The sequence below is a fragment of the Vidua chalybeata genome, chromosome Z (assembly GCF_026979565.1).
Source record: "Vidua chalybeata isolate OUT-0048 chromosome Z, bVidCha1 merged haplotype, whole genome shotgun sequence".
NCBI classification, from domain to species: Eukaryota; Metazoa; Chordata; class Aves; order Passeriformes; family Viduidae; genus Vidua; species Vidua chalybeata.
The window spans coordinates 75,379,419-75,399,141 of record NC_071570.1 but is presented as its reverse complement, the minus strand read 5'-3'; the positions used below and the strand labels follow the sequence as shown (position 1 = coordinate 75,399,141).

Sequence of the window (19,723 nt, the reverse complement as noted above, 5' to 3'; positions counted from 1 at the left end):
AAACTCTTTTTTTTTTTTTCATATTAATGCAGTATTACTAAAATTTATTGGACTTCTCTACTTTAGCTTATTCCAAAGTCTTAAATTTACCACGTGTGGGAATAAAAACCCTTCTTTCATGTGGGCACAAGTATGAACTTAATTGGGAAAATGATTGGGAAGGGAAATGTGCTTTTTAAATTTATTGCCCGCTTAGTTGTAATCAATCTCATTCCTCCAGGTCTGCTCACTGCACAGGTGATGTGGGAGAAGAGCAGGGAGGAAAATGGGAATAATTCCTTCAGCTGGGTCACTGTTTAAAGTGTACGAGGAACTACTGCCCTCTAACTGGCAATTTAAAATTAAGAACAAACAGAAGCAGAAAGGCTTTCTCTCAGATTTGCAGGCACACTTTGCTGTGTATTTTACACAGTGTTTTGCAGGTGCTTGTAAGCTCAGTGTGGCAGCTCAGAGCTGCCCTGTGCTGATGCCTTGCTGTCAGTAAAACTGTATTAGCTGAGGCCTGGTGCTTTAAAAACCACGATTCTGTGGTTTCTGGTGGGCTGTAAGTGAAGGCAGAGGGGTGCATCCAGTACAGACACCCAGCGTGAGCCCCCCAGGAATCCCTGAGCTGTGCAGGTTGTCCAGGGGCTGCTCCTGGACCCTGTGATGCCTCGGAGTGGCTGCCTGGAACAGAGGCTAGGCAAGATTGGGAGAATAAAGTGGGTATTTATTGAAGGCAATCAACTGGTACAGTTTGGACACTCAGAAGCCTCCCAGTGGCTGCACCCAAGGTGGACAATGCTCACGAGTTTTTCCCACAATTATAAGTTTGATCCATTTGCATTTCAGGGGTTCATCCTCCCATTCCAGCTCCAGGTGATGAAGTCATTCACCCCCAGTTTGCTCCCCCCCAATTCACTTTGTTTATACTTTTGGGGCCTGAGGCTGTCAGGTGTCCTTGAGTTTCAGGCCCAGAGAAATTGTTTTGACCAAAACGTGAAGACAGCAACTGACACTGTGTGTGGAGCTTAGAGTTATACCCCAAAGCAGTGCAGGATTTTAAAAATATAAAAGCTAAAACCTGAGGCATCGCCCTGCAAGTGCCTGTGCTGCTCTTTGGCTCCTTCTGGGCCTGCAGAGCCATCTCTCAGCCAGCCACCCTAGCCCGTGGTGTTCCCAGGAGCTGGTTTGGGTCTCTGGCACCCTCCAGCAGCCAAATCTGAAAGTCCCTGTTGGTCCAGCCCGGCCTTGGCGCGTCCCCAGCGCTTGGCTGGCCCGGCTTGGCCGTGGCTGGTGGTCACACCCGGGCCAGGCTCACACCTCCCACCCCTCCTGCGTGCCACTGGTGCCACAGGGACCTGTGGCCTCTTGGTCCCAGCTGCAGAAAGTGGCACTGAGAGCTGCAGGGGTGCGCACACAGAGTCCCCTCACCAAGGAGAGGAGTGGATTTGCTGAGAAGGCGGGATGGGCAGTGGTGGTGATGTGCAGATCATGGCCAGACAAGTCTATTGATCACTGTGGTTACCTGTGATCCTTTATCCCTTTTTATCCCCTTATCTGTGTTTTCCAAAGCTTCCTGCTCCTCAGACCTATTCCATGCCTCCCTTTCCCTGCCTTTGGCTCCTGCACTTCCGTAACAAATCTGTACCACCCTGAAATGCTCTTCCCTGTAGCCCATAAAAAGTTTCACACCCCTGTGGTTGGTGGCTGCTCTCAGCCTTAGGGAGGAGATGTGGAGAGCCTTTCCCCGGACTCTGGGCACACCTCGTGGCAGCTTTTCATGAGCTTCCCTCTGAAAGGGGGCTCCCGAAAAAGAGGGACATGGGCAGATAGCAAGAGGATGAGGGGGGAAATGGTTTTAAACTAAAAGAGTGAGTTAAAATTGATATTAGGAAGGAATTGTTCCCTGGCAGGGTGGGCAGACCCTGGCACAGGGTGCCCAGAGCTTCTGTGGCTGCCCCTGGATCCCTGGAAATGCTCAAGGCCAGATTGGACACTGGGGCTGGAGCAGCCTGGGGCAGTGGGAGGTGTCCCTGCCATGGCAGGGGTGGCACTGGGTGATCTTTAATGTCCCTTCAACCCAACCCATGCCACGACTGTGTGATTCATGCTGCCCATGCTTTGAGTTGTGTCTCAGTTTTGCACAGTGGGGTGGGCTGCCATTCTCCCACAGTTTGTTTGTGGATGAATTCCTATGGTCCGATTTTCCTGGCTGCACTGCCAGGACAGTGGGAACAGCTGGTTTTGGTGTGAGGTGTGAGTCTGGTGGGTGACACACTGGCTGATGAGAGGTGCTTCCAGCACAGTCTCCATCCCACACAACAGGGTGGCCTTCCCTGCCCTCACACCCTGCTCCTGAGTGAGCCATTCCCCATGGACATGGTTGTTGGGCCCACTTTTCCAAAGGCTCTGTCTCCCAGCTGGTATTTCACCCTCTCGCTCAGAAGGATCATGTAGTAAAAACCATTTGGGGTCTGGAGTTCTCACGGTGCCTTGTGGCTCTGGCTGGCCCTGGGATCCCTCAGAACCCTGGATCACACCCCAAGGCACCTTGCTTGGAGTCACAGGGGTGGGTTGGTTATGTTCTAGTGCAGCTTTTACTGTTCCCATCCCTGCTGTGGCTGTGACTGTGCCATCAGGCTTTAAAACCTGTCTGGAAGCTTTTTCTCCTCTGTTAAGGAGTCCTGCAGCTGCTCGAGGTGGGTGTGGGGACAGATGCAGGCAATTTCTTCTGCCTTCCAGACAGCCAGAGCCTGGTTTTCATAAGGAGTGAGTTAGGCTGTGCATTTTGCTTTTCAGGAGGGTGGTTTGATGTGGCCAGACCAAATGCCTGCTTCTGCCAGCAGCCTGAGCAGCTTTAGTGCAATTAGCATGGGCTGCTCCAATGAGCCATAACTCTGGTCTCATTTTGGGACAAAACTCAGAAGTATTTGCTGGTAGCACTGCGGGAACTTGTATCCTGGCTTGCTGCCAGAGCAAGGAGACCTTAATAATGAGGCTATGGTTAAACTTCCTCCAGTTTTCCTAGGTTTTCTGAGCATGTCTGAGACTAAATGGTGCAGCACTTTTTAGGAGGGTTTTATTAATTTCTTCCTCTCCTCTCTGTGGTGGGTGATAGTCAGTCAGAGGTTCTTGAAATACCTGGTTTGAGCCCTGTTCCTATAGATGATGGTAGTAGACAGGTTCAGCCTCAGCTTTTGGGATGTTTTAGACATTACAGAATTGCTTCCCTCAATAAAATATTAATAAAAATTCATATAAGCTGTGGCTTGCAGCAGTTGTTTTTTTCTATTAAACGATGCCCCAGACAGAAAACCAGACCTAGACTGGCTGATTACAAGTTGTTTTATATATTTCTCTGTGTTCCTTTGACATCTGAACATTTTGGTACAATTTTCTCTTGCAAGGGTTTTTTAGACATGTGTGTTCATGTCAGTATTGATGCCCTGTCCTCTTGTAAGGCTCCTGGGATTACTCTGGATATTCAGGTCAACACATTTGGACATGGTGATCTCTACTCAGGCATGCAGAGAGATGGATGGATGGAAGGGGCTGTTGGAAGAATGTGAAGTTTATTCCAAACGCCTCTGATTTTTCCTTTCCCAGGAGGAGTTTTGGGAAGGAAAATGGATTTAGCCTATTATAAGTTAGTGTAGGTGTACACAGGCTTTTCTAATTAACTCTTCTTCGTACTGCTAATTATGGGAGTGAAGGAGATGTTGTTTGGCTTCCAGGCTGAGTCTGACATTTTTGACAGCCAAAGCCCCCCCACTGATTTGCTCTAAGAGCATCTCAAAAGAACAAAAACTTCAGTCTTCCAGAGCAAAGTTTCTCATTCCCCAGTAAAGCAAAGCTGTCCAGCTGAATGCATTTAAAGAATCCTGGAAATACACATAAATTTCTTCCCCTCTTAAAGGAAGAAACTAAAAAGTGAAAGAGAAGCACTGTATGTAACAATATCTTGAGTCCTACATCAGCAGTTCATCCTTTGTGAGTCTGTGTCCTACTATTTTCCTACAATTTTCCTCAGTTGGAATAAAACCAAAGTGAAACCCCTCAAATTTTGTGTTGAAAACAAATGGTAGCAAAACTTCTAGAACCTTTTGAAAAGGATGAATAGAAAAAGAGATTGTTTCACCTGTCTGGACTTGGTTTTAGGTAAGAAAGATTATTTATGTTAAATTTAAATAAAAGCATTTTATTACATATTACATATATTTTTATCTTGATAACATTGTAAAACAAGTAGTGCTAACTCAGACATGATTAGTGCTTTTGATTCAGACAATTTTTAGAATGTACACATGCCTTTTTAGGGTGCAAAGAGGTGAAGTACTCTGGTTTCTGAAAAAAACCCCAGAATTCTTGCAAAACAAACCAAAAAAATTTGAAAAATTTTAAAGAACTGATCTCATACTTCGCTGCTGTTTCTTGCACAGCTGAGTGATAAGTGGATTGCTTCATGACAGATTTACTTATGTATGTTTTTAACTTCTTGGAAGTGGTGGCCTGACCTTCCTTTTTCCACTGTGTTGTTTACTTCTGCAGGAGTCAAAATATAACAGCAGCTGTAATAGAATTAAATTTACTTCTTATTCTTTTTATAATCTGTACACGGAGGAAAAACTTTTACTTTTTGACAGCTGTGGGAACTTATCCTAATTTCTTAAAATCCAAGCTTATTTTCCAGGTTAGGTGTTGAATTCAATAGCTGTGGTTAATATTGGCACCCCCCAGTGTGTAAGTGCACTAACACTGATTGAAATACAAGTAAATATTTACAGGAAAACCACATTGTGGAGGATGCACATTGCTGCAATTTTAAGGGCCTCGCAGTATTAGCAAATTTTCATTGTTTTATGAGTGCTATAACAAGGAGGAAGAAATTTAAAAGGAAGATATTTGCTGCCTAATAGTTCCTTCTGTTAAATGCTGTGCTCAAACTCAGCAAGGGAAAAAGAGGTGATACCAAATAGTGAGGGGTCCCTTGTCAATGATTTAGGGCCTCCATTCTGCTGTGTTTGGTTGGGTCTTTATCTTGTAAATTTGTGTCACTCTCAGAGGAACAACCTTTGTAAAACCTGGCGTAAGAGGCAGCAAACTGTCTGGATTTTGCTGCTTCGGGGTCAGTCTGGTGAAGATGCTGCACAGGGAGAAAGTGATTTCTCCTCTACCTGAAGCTGGGAAGCATTTCTGACGTAGTGCTCTGATCGTGGCATCTGATTGCACTAGGGATATTGTCCCTTCTCAGGGAAGAGCTGCCCAAGAGCTAAAAGATAGACTGATGCCGTGGTTCCTGATGCTGATTGGATTAAAGGCATTTATTTACGTAATTTTAAAAGGGTCTAAAAACTAAAACATGTGTTAGCACACTAAAATGACAGTTTTGATGGGAATTCTTCCATAAATTGATCTGGCAGATGGAGAGGAATAGCTCTGATGAAGTGCTACATGCTCCCCCAAGTCCTCCCAAAAGATGGGAAAGAATCAAGACCTTAAAATAAGTAAAACAAACTGAATTTACCGAGTTCTTAGCACGAGAATTAGAAGCTCATAAAAAGTGCAGTTATCTTGCTCTCAGTAGCTGAATACTGTGAAACTGGGTAAAAAGGATATTAAACTGTCTCAGTTTGGGTGATTTGGTGATTAAGATTTGGGTGGTTTATGATCACACTGCATATTATATTTTAAACCAAACAAGCATGGCTTTGCAGGCTCATTGCCAGTGGGGCCGTGCTATCTGTCCATGTCCCATGAGGGGGTTGTGATGCCTTGAGAGGACACCTAGAAGACAGGCTAGGCAGAATAAAGAAATAAAGTAGGTGTTTATTAAAAATATATTGGGCCGGAAAAGGGTTGTTTTGTCTAACTAAACTGTGAGGAGATATAAGGCTTTATATGAAGTTCAGAGTTATATAGTGATGCAGTACAGAATCTGGAAAATATGAAAGCTAAAACTTAAGGCATCATTTCTCCCCCTGTGGAGTCTCTATTCTAAATATCTACTAATAATAGGCACTTAATAATAGATAACTATTTATTGATTTAATGATAGCAAATATCTAACAATAGTAAATATCTAACTATCTAACTAAATACTATCTATTTTCTATCGACTATCTATCTAAACATCTAACTAAATACTATAGATTTAATGATAGTAAATATCTAACAATAGTAAATATCTAGCAGTAGTAAATACCTAACAGTAGTAAATATCTAACAACAGGGAATATGTAACAATAATAAATATCTAACAGTAGGAATGTTTTGCACAGTCAGCTATCATGCAAAGAAGAATAATGAATAATGTGAACAGTTCTTTGGGCACAGAAGAGGAATAATTTAAAACATGTTTTCATCTGCATCACTCCCTGTTTTTTTTTTTTTCAGTTCTTTTTCAGAAGCCTTCTTAAACCAAAACCACTAAACCCCAGTACGTGGCTGTTTTTAGTGACCTGATCTCTCTCTGGCAGCTACTCGGACATCCTGATCGAGCGGGAGGTGCTGATGCAGAAGTACATCCACCTGGTGCAGATCGTGGAGACCGAGAAGGTGGCGGCCAACCAGCTCCGGCACCAGCTGGAGGACCAGGACACGGAGATCGAGAGGCTCAAGTCGGAGGTGAGCTCCAGACCCACCAGGCAGTCACTGACGGGAGCCTTCTGCTGGGTACAGGGCTCAGGGGATGCCTTGGGAGGCCACCTGGAGCGGGGCCAGACAGAGTTAAAGGAATAAAGTCGGATTTATTGGAAGCCCTTCAAAGGATGCACCTTGGGCAGTGCAAGAGCCCGGCCGCGGCTCCACCGAAGGTGCACCCAGGGTGGACTCAAGGTGGGCTCCAAGTCATGATTTTTCACACTTTGATAAGTTTTGGTCCATTTCCATATTGGGTTTTCATTGTCCAGCTCCAGCTCCAGGTGATGCAGTCCCATCCTCCCAGTTTGCTCTCCCCAGTTTGCCATTTCTTACACTTTTTGGGGCTGAAGCTGCAGCGGTGTCCTTGGTTCTGGGGCTGGAAAAGGATTGTTTTGTCTGATTGAACTGTGAGGAGAACTTGCTGACACTCTGTATGAAGTTTAGAGTTATATACTAATGCAGTACAGAGTCTGGAAAACATGAAAACTACAACTTAAGGCCTCAGTGGCATTCAGTATTTCTGTAATATTCTGTGAAAATGGCAGAACCCAGTGAGGTTAATATGTAACAGTCCCCCAGTGACTCCTTAGGTAAATAATTTTATTTGAAATATTGGGGCCTGTTGGGCTGATTGGGTTACTTTTCCTGACATGCTGTCATCCTTTCATCCTGTTACGATGACACACACTGCTTTGCAGAGTGGGTGCCACTGATTTCACAGTTTCCTCCATGCCTTCAGGTTTGAGTCTGCCTCTGATGGTGTTAAGCACTGTCCCAGACTGCTCTGATTCCCTGGATGTTGTTATAAACCTCGTTGCAGTCCCAGGCTGATAAAGCCCAAAAGGCACAATTACTTTTGGGGGCAGAATTTGCGTCCCCATACCAGCTGTGCTGGCCTGAAGTGCTCCAGTCCCTGTCCCCAGATGTGTGCTGGTCATTCTGTGCCCCTTCCACAGGCTGGGGGAAGGGGAAATTGTTCTGTTGGTTCTCCAGCCAAGAGTTTCCTTAACTCGAGGAAGCATTTAATGAGTGTTTGGTTTTGTCAGATTGTAGCACTGAATAAAACAAAGGAAAAAATGCGACCTTATCAAGGCAACCAGGAAGATGAAGATCCAGATATTAAAAAAATTAAGAAGGTAAACATGTAGTCTTTTGTGCTTAAAGGGAGAAGGGTGGGATGAGGGGTGTACTTCCGTTTTTTGGTTTAGTTTTTTAGGTTTGTTTTTTTTTTTGTGCGTTTGTTTTTTTGTTTGGTTTTTTTTTAAAGTACAGTCAAATTGCAAATTTTTCTTTGCCCTGCCCCTGCTTAAATCTCTTCAATTACGTGTATTTTTGTGCCACATTTAGTCTTGTGAAGTATTTGCATGAAATCGTTTTTGAGGTGTCTGGATTCTGTCTTTTTCTGGGGTGGGCAGTTTGAGCCAGGGTCAGCCCTGAGCTGATAACTTGGTGTGAATTTTCCTTTTTGTGTAGGTGAACCCTTGTTGCAGAAGCTGGGAAAGCCCCTTTTAGTAGCAAGAGAGCTTTGAATCTGTATGAAATTCACTGTATTCTGTGTCTTGGTCATTTTGACAGTTGGGCCCCTTTTATTTAAAGTTGTTTTTTCAGAGTAAACGGATACCAGTGAAATTTTGCACTTCTCATTCTTCTTATGAAGATGAATGATCTCCACATCAAGTCAGGGCACAGACATAATGAAATTTCCTGTGACCAGATGTAGACCTCTTCTGTAATCTTTAATCCACTTGCAACTTCAGTAGATACTGTGCTTAGTTAGATTTTTCCATGACATAGAGGTGCCTTTTAAGAATGCCAAGAATCTGTCTTTTTGAATACCATGTTTGTCGCCTTGGTGTCTGATATCAAGCAATGTATTGATACCTAGCTTTAAATACCCATACCAAGTGTTATCCGTTCAAAATGGAAAGCAAACTGAGCTTAAAAAATAATTTAAGAGTTCTGCCAATAATGATACAGAGTCTGTGATGGAATTTGTTACCTGGAGGAATTGCAGGATACCTTTGGGGTATAAGAGAAATGCTTTAGGGGGAGGAAGAAGGAACTGCACTCCTGCTGATGGGAAGAGGACAACACTCCAGCTTGCAGTGAAAGATTCCTTTCTATGTATACCATGTTGTACAGTCTGTCTCCTGGCAACAATTATGACCCTTAACGAACAGAAATGTAAAATATATTTAATTACAGAACAATTACGTATCAATAAGGGAACATTTTTATTTTTGAGCAAAGACTTTTAATTTTGACAGTTATTTCTACAGTGAAGAGCTTGTGATAAGTCATGTAATTTTTTTTTTTTTTTTAACTTTCTTTTCCTGCATGATCCCTTTTTAGGTTCAGAGCTTTATGCGGGGCTGGTTGTGCAGAAGAAAATGGAAAACCATTGTCCAAGACTATATTTGTTCTCCTCATGCAGAGAGCATGAGGAAGAGGAACCAGATAGTTTTCAACATGGTGGAGGCTGAGTCTGAGTATGTGCACCAGCTTTATGTCCTGGTGAACTGCTTCCTGCGGCCCCTGAGGATGGCAGCGAGCTCCAAGAAGCCACCCATCAGCCACGACGATGTCAGCAGCATTTTCCTCAACAGGTATAGAGGATTTATTTGGGATTTTTTTTTGTTGTTGTTGTTGTTTTGGGAGGTTTCTGTGGCTTTCTGTTTGAGGTTTTTTTGTTTTGTTTGGTTTTTTTTTGTTTGTTTTGTTTGTTTTTTGTTTGGGTTTTGGTTTTGTTTTGTTGTTTTGGGTTTTTGTTTGTTTGGTGGTTTTTTTGTTTTATTTTGTTTGGGTTTTTTTTTATTTGGTTTGGTTTGGTTTGGTTTTTTGTTTTTTTTTTTTTTTGTGTGGGTTTCCCTGGGTGCTTGTTCCCATTCTGGTTCAGCTGAAGGCAGAGTCCTGACTCCTCTTTTGGCTCTGATGCAGGTGGTGTCACTGAACCAGACACATTTCCAGGTCTGAAAGGCAAAGGTGCTGCAGGTGATGCTGTTGGAAACCAGCATGACCTCTCAACCTTCCTGCATTCTGTGTCTTCGTCTGCTAAAGGCAAAAAAAGACAGATGGTGCCTCTTGGGGCAGTCCTCATAATTTTCTGTCACCTTTCCTGTTTCTTTTTTTTTCTCTTAAGAGCGCAAAACTGGACTTAGTGGCCTCAAATGATCCCGATGAGACCCCGAGGATGAGAATGTCAAAGCTTCTATTTTCTGTTGTCCTGCCTAAGGAATCTCCTTCCCTCTCACTTGTCTTTTCATATCCTGCACAAAAAGAATTGTTCTTTCATTAGGCATCCAAGTACTGCTGTAATGAGCATGTTCAAGCAGCCCAGGAGGCATCTAACATTAGATACAGGATTGGGACTGCATCCAAGCCTGCCCCAAACTTCTGAGAAATAGAATATGTTCCTTTAGTCATGAGGCAGGTTTTCTTTCCCTTGTTAGAATATGAATACAATGTTAGAATATTTATATTGAATACTATGAGTTTTTTAGAAGCACTGAGCTAGTATTTTTAAACAATGCACTAAAAGGAAGCACTTATTTCCATAACAATAACTGTCTTCTGTTTTTTTTTTTTCTAGCAAAGTGCAAAAGAGGAAGAGATGTTTCTCTGTGAATTATTAATCAGAAAATAAAACCAGAATTGTCTTTTTGTTTGTTTAAATACTTGTTTTTCAGTGAAACAATCATGTTTCTTCATGAGATATTTCACCAGGGCTTGAAAGCAAGAATAGCTAACTGGCCTACCTTAATTCTAGGTAAGTTACTTTATTTTCTGTAGGGGTATAATTTTCATATTCATTTTTGAATATTCAGTAGGGATTTTTTTTTTTTTTTCTGAAGACATGACTTCTTAATAGTCCCTTTTGAAGGGAATTTATTTGCAGGGTTAAAAGCACAAGATCAGGTGTAGTGGGAATCCCATGTGGGCAGTAATGGTCTGTATATGAGAATTCCTCTGCCCTAAGCATTGATTAGACCTGTGTTTTTGGTAATGCTCTCTGACCATTAGGTAATCAGAACAACCATCACTGGGCAGGTGAAAGAGCTATGTTTAACGTTTCTAAATTGTCAGTGTATTGGAAACAGAACTGATTATAGTAATTCACTTCCAGAGGAAACACTGGAAAACACCTTTTTTTTAAAAATGTATTTCAGTACATGGGTAGCTGGGGAAAAAAAAAAGGCATTTTTCTGCTTTTTCTAGCTGACTTATTTGACATTCTGCTGCCAATGCTGAACATATATCAAGAATTTGTTCGGAATCATCAATATAGCCTACAAGTGCTGGCAAACTGTAAGCAAAACAGGGATTTTGACAAACTCTTGAAGCAATATGAAGCCAACCCAGCATGTGAGGGCAGAATGCTGGAAACTTTCCTTACCTACCCCATGTTTCAGGTACTCCCTGTGTATTTTTTGTGTATGTTTGGTTTTACTGTTTGGTAGATTCATTTTATGTTACTGACATTGAAGGCTCGTCTTGCTTAACTAGAAATACTCTCCTGAAAATTAGTTTGGTGTAATTTGTTTTGTTGCTGCACCAAGACTCTGCCTGTGGAGATCTCATCTCCAGCTATGCTGGCTCATCTTTGTTCAGGAATGTTGAGGGGCAGTGTGGGATGAGGACGGCACCAAAGAAAATTGGCAAGGAGCAGGTCCTTGACTTAGGACCCCAGGTTAAAAAGCCCAGAGAGAGATGATTTTCAGTAACTTAGAGCAGTCATAAGCACCTTACTGGGAATACATTTTTGTATCTTTCTCCCCACTTTGCTCTCGAGTGACTTGGTCTTTAGAAAATGAAAAATAAACTGCAGAAGTTTTGAAAACGGTGCTTAACCTCTTGATATTTTATTGTGATCTGCCTGGAGCAGACGTTTGCTGCTGTTTTAAGATGTCTGTAAAGCACTGGCCTGAAAATTTTATGTCTTTTTCATTTAACCTGACATTTTACTCATCAGAGGAATAGTGAACCCCCTCAGTTTGTGCAGTTAATGGCAAGCCAGATAGAAAAAAAAAAATTAAAAAGGAGCATCAGTGACACTTATGCTAATGGTAGTTATTCATATTAGCCTAAGGAGCCATTAGCACCTGCAACAATGCTCTTTTTTTAATTTTTGAAGTGGTGTATTTTAAAATTTTTATGAGTGTGGGGTTTCTTTGGGTTGAGTTGAAACCAGGTCAAGGGAGGGAAGGAGAGGGTCCTGTTCCTGTGTGATGAGGAATGTTATTATGTCCTTGCTGATGACTTTCCACATGAGCATAATTTTGCCTCTCCTCCTCCATAAATCTTGTTGTGTCAGACCAGTTATGCTGCACCATCACTTGGTTAAAAGCTCTGAAGGGTCCTTCTTCCTGTGGTTAAAAGCTCTGAAGGGTCCTTGTTACCCTGTAGCCTTTAACAGTCAAATACTGGACATTCTTCCATCTCCTTTTGTGCAATGTGAATGTTATCTGAATGCAAACAAGTCACCTGGTATTTTCAATGTCAAAAGAAATTTACATGCTCGTAATCTATTAAAATTGAGGGAAGGTATATATGGATTTACTGATATTATGTCTTATTGGTTTCAAGATTCCCAGATATATTATAACACTTCATGAACTTTTGGCTCACACACCACACGAACACGTTGAGAGAAAAAGCCTTGAATTTGCTAAATCTAAACTAGAAGAACTTTCAAGGTAAGACTTTTCTGCCTTATGTCTGATAATTTTTAATTAAATGTTTTGAAAAGAAAAAACAGTTTTTCTTTATTTTTATTTGTTTTTGCTCTTTTAAAAAGATATGTTTTTCAAAGAAAAGGATCAAACCCAAAACAGAAGATAATGAACAATAACAAAAATATCTCAGTGCAATATTTAGTCTGTTCTATTTATTTTTTTTTTGGCAAATTTAAATCTCCAAGTGTCTCCTTGTATTTTGGTTAGGGAGAATCGAAATCACTATAGAAACCACCTACTCCTGGGTTATGAACAGAGCAGTTTTCTTTACATAAAGAAATTTTATTTTTCTTAATTTAAAGAGAGAAGGGCATTTTAAATAATCATGGTCTTGGAAAGTACTTAGTTCTCTATCTGTGTCATAATTTTAGTGTGCCAGTGTGAAAATTGACTTTCATATATGCTTCAAACAATGCCAGATAAGGAGGAAGTAAAGATATATTCTGAGAACTTTTGCTCCCTGTGGAAACCTGCACAATGAAGCTCTTCCCTGAACCCCCAGACCTTTCTCAGATGTTCCTCTCATCAGCCCAGTGAGAAATGTGTTTCTCCTCTCTGGGAAATGCAGTTTTCTGCTGTGAACAAAGAGACCATGAGTGAACTCCAGGATATAAATATTCAGTGTCTGGAGGATTCACTAAAGATGTGCTTGGAGGATATTTAGTTGTAGAAGATCTGCACGAGCAGATAAATCAGCTTTGGACTGGCTTCATCACATAAGTTAAGAGTTCATTGCTGATCCAACTGATTAATCACTGAACACTCAGATCTGGAGTCTGAGACCGACCGATCCTCTCTGCTCATAAAGTCAGTAGAGACCATAAATGTAAAATAAACTGACTCATTTCCATCCCTTTAAGGTAGTTCTGAGGGAGAAGGAGATTCCAGAAAGTGCAGTCCAGTCCCACTTTAGGAAAATATCATTGCAAGATCATATAAGCTCCTGGGTCGGTTTCAGCACAAAAAAAAAATATAAATTAAAAAAAAAATTTATATATATATATATATATATATATATATATATATATATATATATATATATAATCTGTATTTTTCTCTGTAAGGGAAGAATGCCTATTAAAAACATAAGAGAAAGGAAATGGTGAAATATGAAAGCTGTGGTTGTTGAGGGAAAGGGAAAGGGAAAGGGAAAGGGAAAGGGAAAGGGAAAGGGAAAGGGAAAGGGAAAGGGAAGGGAAAGGGAAAGGGAAAGGGAAAGGGAGAGGGAAAGGAAAGGAAAGGAAAGGAAAGGAAAGGAAAGGAAAGGAAAGGAAAGGAAAGGAAAGGAAAGGAAAGGAAAGGAAAGGAAAGGAAAGGAAAGGAAAGGAAAGGAAAGGAAAGGAAAGGAAAGGAAAGGAAAGGAAAGGAAAGGAAAGGAAAGGGAAAGGAAAGGGAAAGGAAAGGGAAAGGAAAGGGAAAGGAAAGGGAAAGGAAAGGGAAAGGAAAGGGAAAGGAAAGGGAAAGGAAAGGGAAAGGAAAGGGAAAGGAAAGGGAAAGGAAAGGGAAAGGAAAGGGAAAGGAAAGGGAAAGGAAAGGGAAAGGAAAGGGAAAGGAAAGGGAAAGGAAAGGGAAAGGAAAGGGAAAGGAAAGGGAAAGGAAAGGGAAAGGAAAGGGAAAGGAAAGGGAAAGGAAAGGGAAAGGAAAGGGAAAGGAAAGGGAAAGGAAAGGGAAAGGAAAGGGAAAGGAAAGGGAAAGGAAAGGGAAAGGAAAGGGAAAGGAAAGGGAAAGGAAAGGGAAAGGAAAGGGAAAGGAAAGGGAAAGGAAAGGGAAAGGAAAGGGAAAGGAAAGGGAAAGGAAAGGGAAAGGAAAGGGAAAGGACTGATACATTGAGATGTAAGGATGAAGCAGGGATAGAGAGGGGCCCTAAATCCATGGAGAGTAGATCTACACTGTGCCCTACACAATTCTAGGCAATGCTTCCCTGTTTGTGGCATTAAGGATTAGGTTCTCTTCTATCAGCTGTGAAGTGTTGTAGCTTGGTGGCATCTGTCAGATGTGTTCAAGAACAGTCACTATTCTGCCAAACTGGCTCCACTGCTGAAAAATCAAAATTATCACAAGAATGATTTGAAAAGGAGAAGAAAAAAGGCAGGAGACCTGCTCTGGAGTGATGAGATCTGTTCTCTAGCAGCTGGTGAAAGGCATGTACTGTGTCTTCAGAGACACAGCAGGTGTGAGGCATGTTTTGGGGAGATAAAGTGCATTTTGCTTTGTCCCCAACAGAGTGATGCACGACGAGGTGAGTGACACAGAGAACATCCGCAAGAACCTGGCCATAGAGAGGACCATAGTGGAGGGCTGTGACATATTGCTAGATACCAGCCAAACCTTTATACGCCAAGGTAAGACATTCCTCTGCAAAACTGCCCCATAATCATGAAACAAAAAAAACTGCACTGAAGGCAGCAGGGCTCACACTGCCATCGTCAGGCTGGGCACTGCACTGGGCACTTGTCCCCTGTCCCTGCAGGTGAATCACCTGAAAACAGGTGATTTTGGGCCGTGATTTTGGTGATTTTGGGCTGTGGTTGGACCTCAGTTCTGTGCTGTTTTCTGCAGGAACCACGAAAATCAGCAGCACGTGAGAGGCAAAGCCCCTGTGGGGCTGTGATTCAGATTCTGCCTGGACTGTGCTCCCAAGGGGATGGAGCAGGGGAAGAGCAGCACTCTTCTCCTCTCTGTCTATTGATGGAAACTCTTTCTGTTGAAAATTAGTTACAGCAGAGGTGGAATTTGTTGTTAAGTTCCAAAAAACTCTGCTAGAATAACATTTCCATTTTACATAAGGGACAGTATTTTTGCCAGGAGCTGCAAATTACAATTCTTACTTGGTGGTGTTTACTTTAACTGCTTATTTTTCTCCCATTATATATTATATAATATTTTACTTCTGGATCTCTTGATCCAGAAGTTATGGGTTTGTACACAGTAACTACAGATCTATAGTGCAGGATTTTGACAGGTTTTGCTCCTTTGTGCTGAAAAGCATTAAATATACTCAGGAAAGGTTAGGAATATAATTTAGGTGCATCCCTTCACAAAACCTTTTCCAGATAACCTCAGCAGAATATCTGGTATTTGATGGGGCCATATTGCATCTGGTAATTAATAGGCTTTCTGTACATTTTGAAATGTGTTTGATGCTGCTTCTGTAGTTATGTGGCCAAACTATGAATTTTCTGTAATAACTTGCAATATTATTTTTACAATACGCTAACAATATTGTTTTTACAAATCCTATTAAATTACTAGATTCTTCATTAAATGTATGCATTTGTTATCTCTAAGGTGTTTTAAGAGTTATGAATATAGCTTTAAGGAAAAAACCAAGTTGTTTTGCACCCATAGCCAAAGAATTATAATGCTGTGATTATCCTAGGTTGACTTGTACCATGAAATCTAATTAAATTTTAGGGTTTTTTTTCCCAAGATTATTACAATATGTAATACAAATATGTATTTTTATTTATTAAGGTTTTCCCATTAAATCTGACTGATAATGTTTTATCTGTGTACTCACTGCTTCATCACTAAAATTTAGAATTTTTTTTCTGCGGGAATCCATCTGAACAAATTACTGTTGGCTTGTTAGGCCCAGACCAAGCCCTGTAAGTAAATTAAATTCAGATTTATTTCTAGACACACAGTCAGAGGATAGTGGACAGGAGTGTGTGTTACAGAGGGTTTATCAGCTTATCTGGTGGAACATCCACTGCCTGTCATTCTGTGCAAGGGCAGAAATCTGAATAAAGCAAATGAAGTAATGGAGCCCATTTTCTTTTTACATCTCACAGTAAAAGGAAGGTCAGTTTGGGAGTGGTGTCCATCTCCTCTGGTTTCAGTTAGGCTTCCATTTGTTGTGTTGATTAGTGTAGATGGGCACAGAAACCTCTTTTCCAGCTTAAAACAGGAGAGAGCTGCCATTACCTTTGTTCAGGCTTTTTTTTTTTTTTTTTTTATGTTAGTGACAATTTTTTTATGTGTTACAGACTTTACATTTTTAGAAAGAGATTGATTCTGTTGAGTTGTGCATGCTGAGACCACAGGAACTGTCCCTGGCAGTGTTTTGCAATGCAGATTGTGAATTCTCCTTCCAGTTCCTTGGGGTCTGATTTTTCCCTGCCTCTTAGGTACAGATTTTATAGTCAAGCACACAAACAAGCGAGGAACGTTTTCTTTGTGAGGCTGAAGGACACTCAGGGAATCTCAAATCTGCTGACATCCAAACAACTGGGCACCTTGAGCCCCTGTGGTGCCTTCAAACACTCTGATGTTTCTGCCATCAGCTGCTGTGAACGTACCTCTGCTGATAAAGATATCATAGCCACAAAATCACACAACAGCTGAAGCTGGAAGGGACTTTGGAAATTATCCATTCCAGTCTCAAAGCAGCACCAGCTGGAGGAGGTTGGTTTCTGCCATGTCCAGTCAGTATTTTGTTGTTTCCAAGGACAGAGACTCTGCAACCTCCCTGAATGAGCAACCTCTTCCAGTGTTTAACCCTCTGAGCAGTAAAAACAAACAGCAAAAAAAGAGTAAAAAAGCCCAAAAACCTCCAGCATGGGGAAAGCCAGGCTGAGTTGGTAAATCAGACAGTTCAGTGTAGACTTCTGAATGCTTGAGCTTGTTTATAAATACAAATACAGCCTTTTATATTCTTTGGATTGAGCAAAGGCTGAGAGGGTGACTGTTGAAGCACTGAAGTGCTGAAAGTGCTTAGGCCTGTGGCTGGATAAAAATTCATGGGATTACACTATTGTCCAAACTATACTGTTAGTGAATGTTCTAAAATTAGCTTCACTTGCTCATTGCATCTGTACATTGGCCAATTGTGACCATTTTTTTTCCTTAAGAGGAAATCTGTGGTAGAGCCAATGCCCAGTTTTGTTAACCACTAAAACCTGATGAGAATGCCCAAGGTCCTTGCTTGGTGTCAGCCATGCAGAATGTGTAGGAGACGTGTTCCTCCCTGCAAATTTGAAACAGAGAAAATGCATTCTCTGTTTTCTGCTTTTTGAGAGAGGTTTGCTCTCTTTTACCTTATTAAACAGTATTTCAGCTCCCTGAAAGAACATTGTTTAACCTCAGTCCATTATAGAAGAACAGGGCATGTTAGTCCTGAAAGCATTCTAATGAAAATAAAAATAAATAAACAAACAAAAGTTACCTGTAAACTTACTTCTGTAAGCATATCATATTTATGAGTACTACTAGTCTACAAAGCAAAGCAGAAACAAAATGTACAGTTTGAATATTGCTCCCCTAAATGTGTAGATGGAATTTTAGGACTAAAAGTACCCTGGGAATTTTGTCTGGGAGTTGTTTTGAACATGCTGGCCTTGCAGTGTGGCTTGAGGGACAGTCAGTGTAATATGGAAAAGTCACTGTTCCAACATATGGAAATGATCTCCTCCCTCTCTCTTACAGCTGAGGCAGGTTGGCTGTTTGTCCAGGGGAAATGCACAACAGCCAGTAAATATTTATGGGTTTGGGTCAGAATGTAAGTGAATCTGAAATGCTCCAAATTCCTTTGCAAAACTCTGGAGCATAACTCCACTGTTCTGTTTCGGTGACACAAATTGTGTTATACACTTCTAGACTAAACGTGAAGTGTCTGTCAGAGAACACTGTTCTCTGGCAAATTTACTGCTGTGTACTTTTCCATGTCAGTAGAAGTTTACATATTAATAACTTAAGGCTACTTAAATATATAGAGAGAGCTAAGTGTAGGAAAACTGTAGATAAATAGCACCTTTCTCAGTTACTGCAGTTTCTTTGTGTGTTAATTTAAGATTGCGTATGTGAACTTTGAGAAAGATAATCCTTTTGACAACACAGGGTAAGAATTGCTAATCTAATATTTCATGGATAATTCTGTCAGGCTGGCATTGTGTCAGGATGCCACCACTACTCTGGGCTTTGATGCAGCTGTGCCATTTCGTATCTGGAATGGGCAGGTCAAAGCCTTCTCCTCCTGCTTGTTCTGCTGTGCAGCTCCCTTTGCATCATCAGTTTCTTGGTGCTTTTGTGACCTTGCTCCTCTCAGGGAGCTAAGTCAGCTGCCTCTTCCCAGCCTGCTTTCCTGCTGGTTTAGCTGTGTGAGTACCTGATGCTGGAGCAAGGCACGAGCCAGTGTAAAGGTAATAGTGAGGAGAGATGTGTGGGAAGGAGACAGGAGGTCTCTTGGCTGCCCTGTCTGCTAACAGCAAGTTGTATGGTAGAAATCTTTCTGTTTAATCTACAGAGGAGTTGCACTCCACCACCAAATTTAACTCCTGCTCCAAATTTGGAGGTGATACACTTGGTGGGATCAATCTGGAAAAGTTGGTCACAGACTGAGATGTGAAACAGCAGAGAAGCAGAGCTGTCCCCAGCCCAGAGCTCTGCAAAGCAAAATTCAGGCTTATGTAAGCAGGTTCAATTTAGTTCAGGAGTGTTTTACTGCTAGCACATTTCAGATGAGCTGTGGAGCACTGACAATTATGCAGTACAAGATAAGAAGCAGAAATGAGCTTCGTTTCCATCTCTCTTGTGCACAGGCACACACACAAAATCTTTCCCATCAAAAAGAACTTTTCCATGTTCTTTCCATTCTGTGTCTCTTTGGTTTGGAAGTGTCTTTTGCAAGTGTAGTGGCTGTCAGAGTGGTGTTTGCTGTTTGTGGAAAGCCAGGGCACTGGAAATATTCCCCTGTCTGCTCTGGGGTGTCCTGACCCCCAGGGGGGCACTGACCCTGACCCTCATCCATGGAGAAAACTTCCAAAGCCTCAAGGTAGACCAGAAACCACAAAAGTGTGAAATAGATTGTAGAGATTGTAGAGAGCAGTGCAGTGTGTCACATGGGTGAGAAATATAGGTTTTAGGATTTTTAGTATGTTACAGATGGGTTCAAGATGGAGGATACAGGGTGTTGTTGAGTTCCTTTCTTCTTTTTCCTCTTTCATCTTGGGTTTGCGTGGTATCTTGTAATTGGGTAGAAAAATCTGCATTGTGGCTCTTAAGGGGTCAGTTATTGGGTTAGAAAGGAAAATAATTTAGGTGTCACTTTTTAATTGGGCAGCTTAGTTTTTGATTAGACTCAAAAGGCCTTGCAACACGAGGTCGTTGCCATTTTTGTGCTGTTTTTCCTGCACGCAGAGTCTGCTGCAGACAGCTTGCTGAAGTTTTGATAACAACAAACAGAAGCTGAAGACCGAAAAAGTCCAATGCGCCTCTCGTTCCTGACACAGAACTGCTCCAGGAGGGTCTCCCCTGCCAGGGCAGCCCCCGGGGAGTTGCCCAACTTGGGGCCTGCAAACTCACAGCTGTTCAGCCACATTTTCTGATCAATGGCCTCTTAGTGTGTTTAATTGCCTAATCAGCCCTGGATC

At 41.7% G+C, this 19,723-nt stretch overlaps 1 protein-coding gene across 1 annotated transcript in view; it reads left to right on the top strand.

Moving 5' to 3' along the window:
• Positions 1 to 19,723, top strand: part of RASGRF2 (Ras protein specific guanine nucleotide releasing factor 2) — a 133,517-nt gene that overhangs the window by 45,842 nt on the left and 67,952 nt on the right. The window contains exons 3-9 of the mRNA XM_053931976.1: positions 6,459 to 6,606; positions 7,668 to 7,757; positions 8,974 to 9,227; positions 10,308 to 10,387; positions 10,837 to 11,030; positions 12,205 to 12,314; positions 14,577 to 14,695. Of these exons, the coding sequence (XP_053787951.1) occupies positions 6,459 to 6,606; positions 7,668 to 7,757; positions 8,974 to 9,227; positions 10,308 to 10,387; positions 10,837 to 11,030; positions 12,205 to 12,314; positions 14,577 to 14,695 (995 nt within the window). The remainder of the gene's footprint in view (positions 1 to 6,458; positions 6,607 to 7,667; positions 7,758 to 8,973; positions 9,228 to 10,307; positions 10,388 to 10,836; positions 11,031 to 12,204; positions 12,315 to 14,576; positions 14,696 to 19,723) is intronic.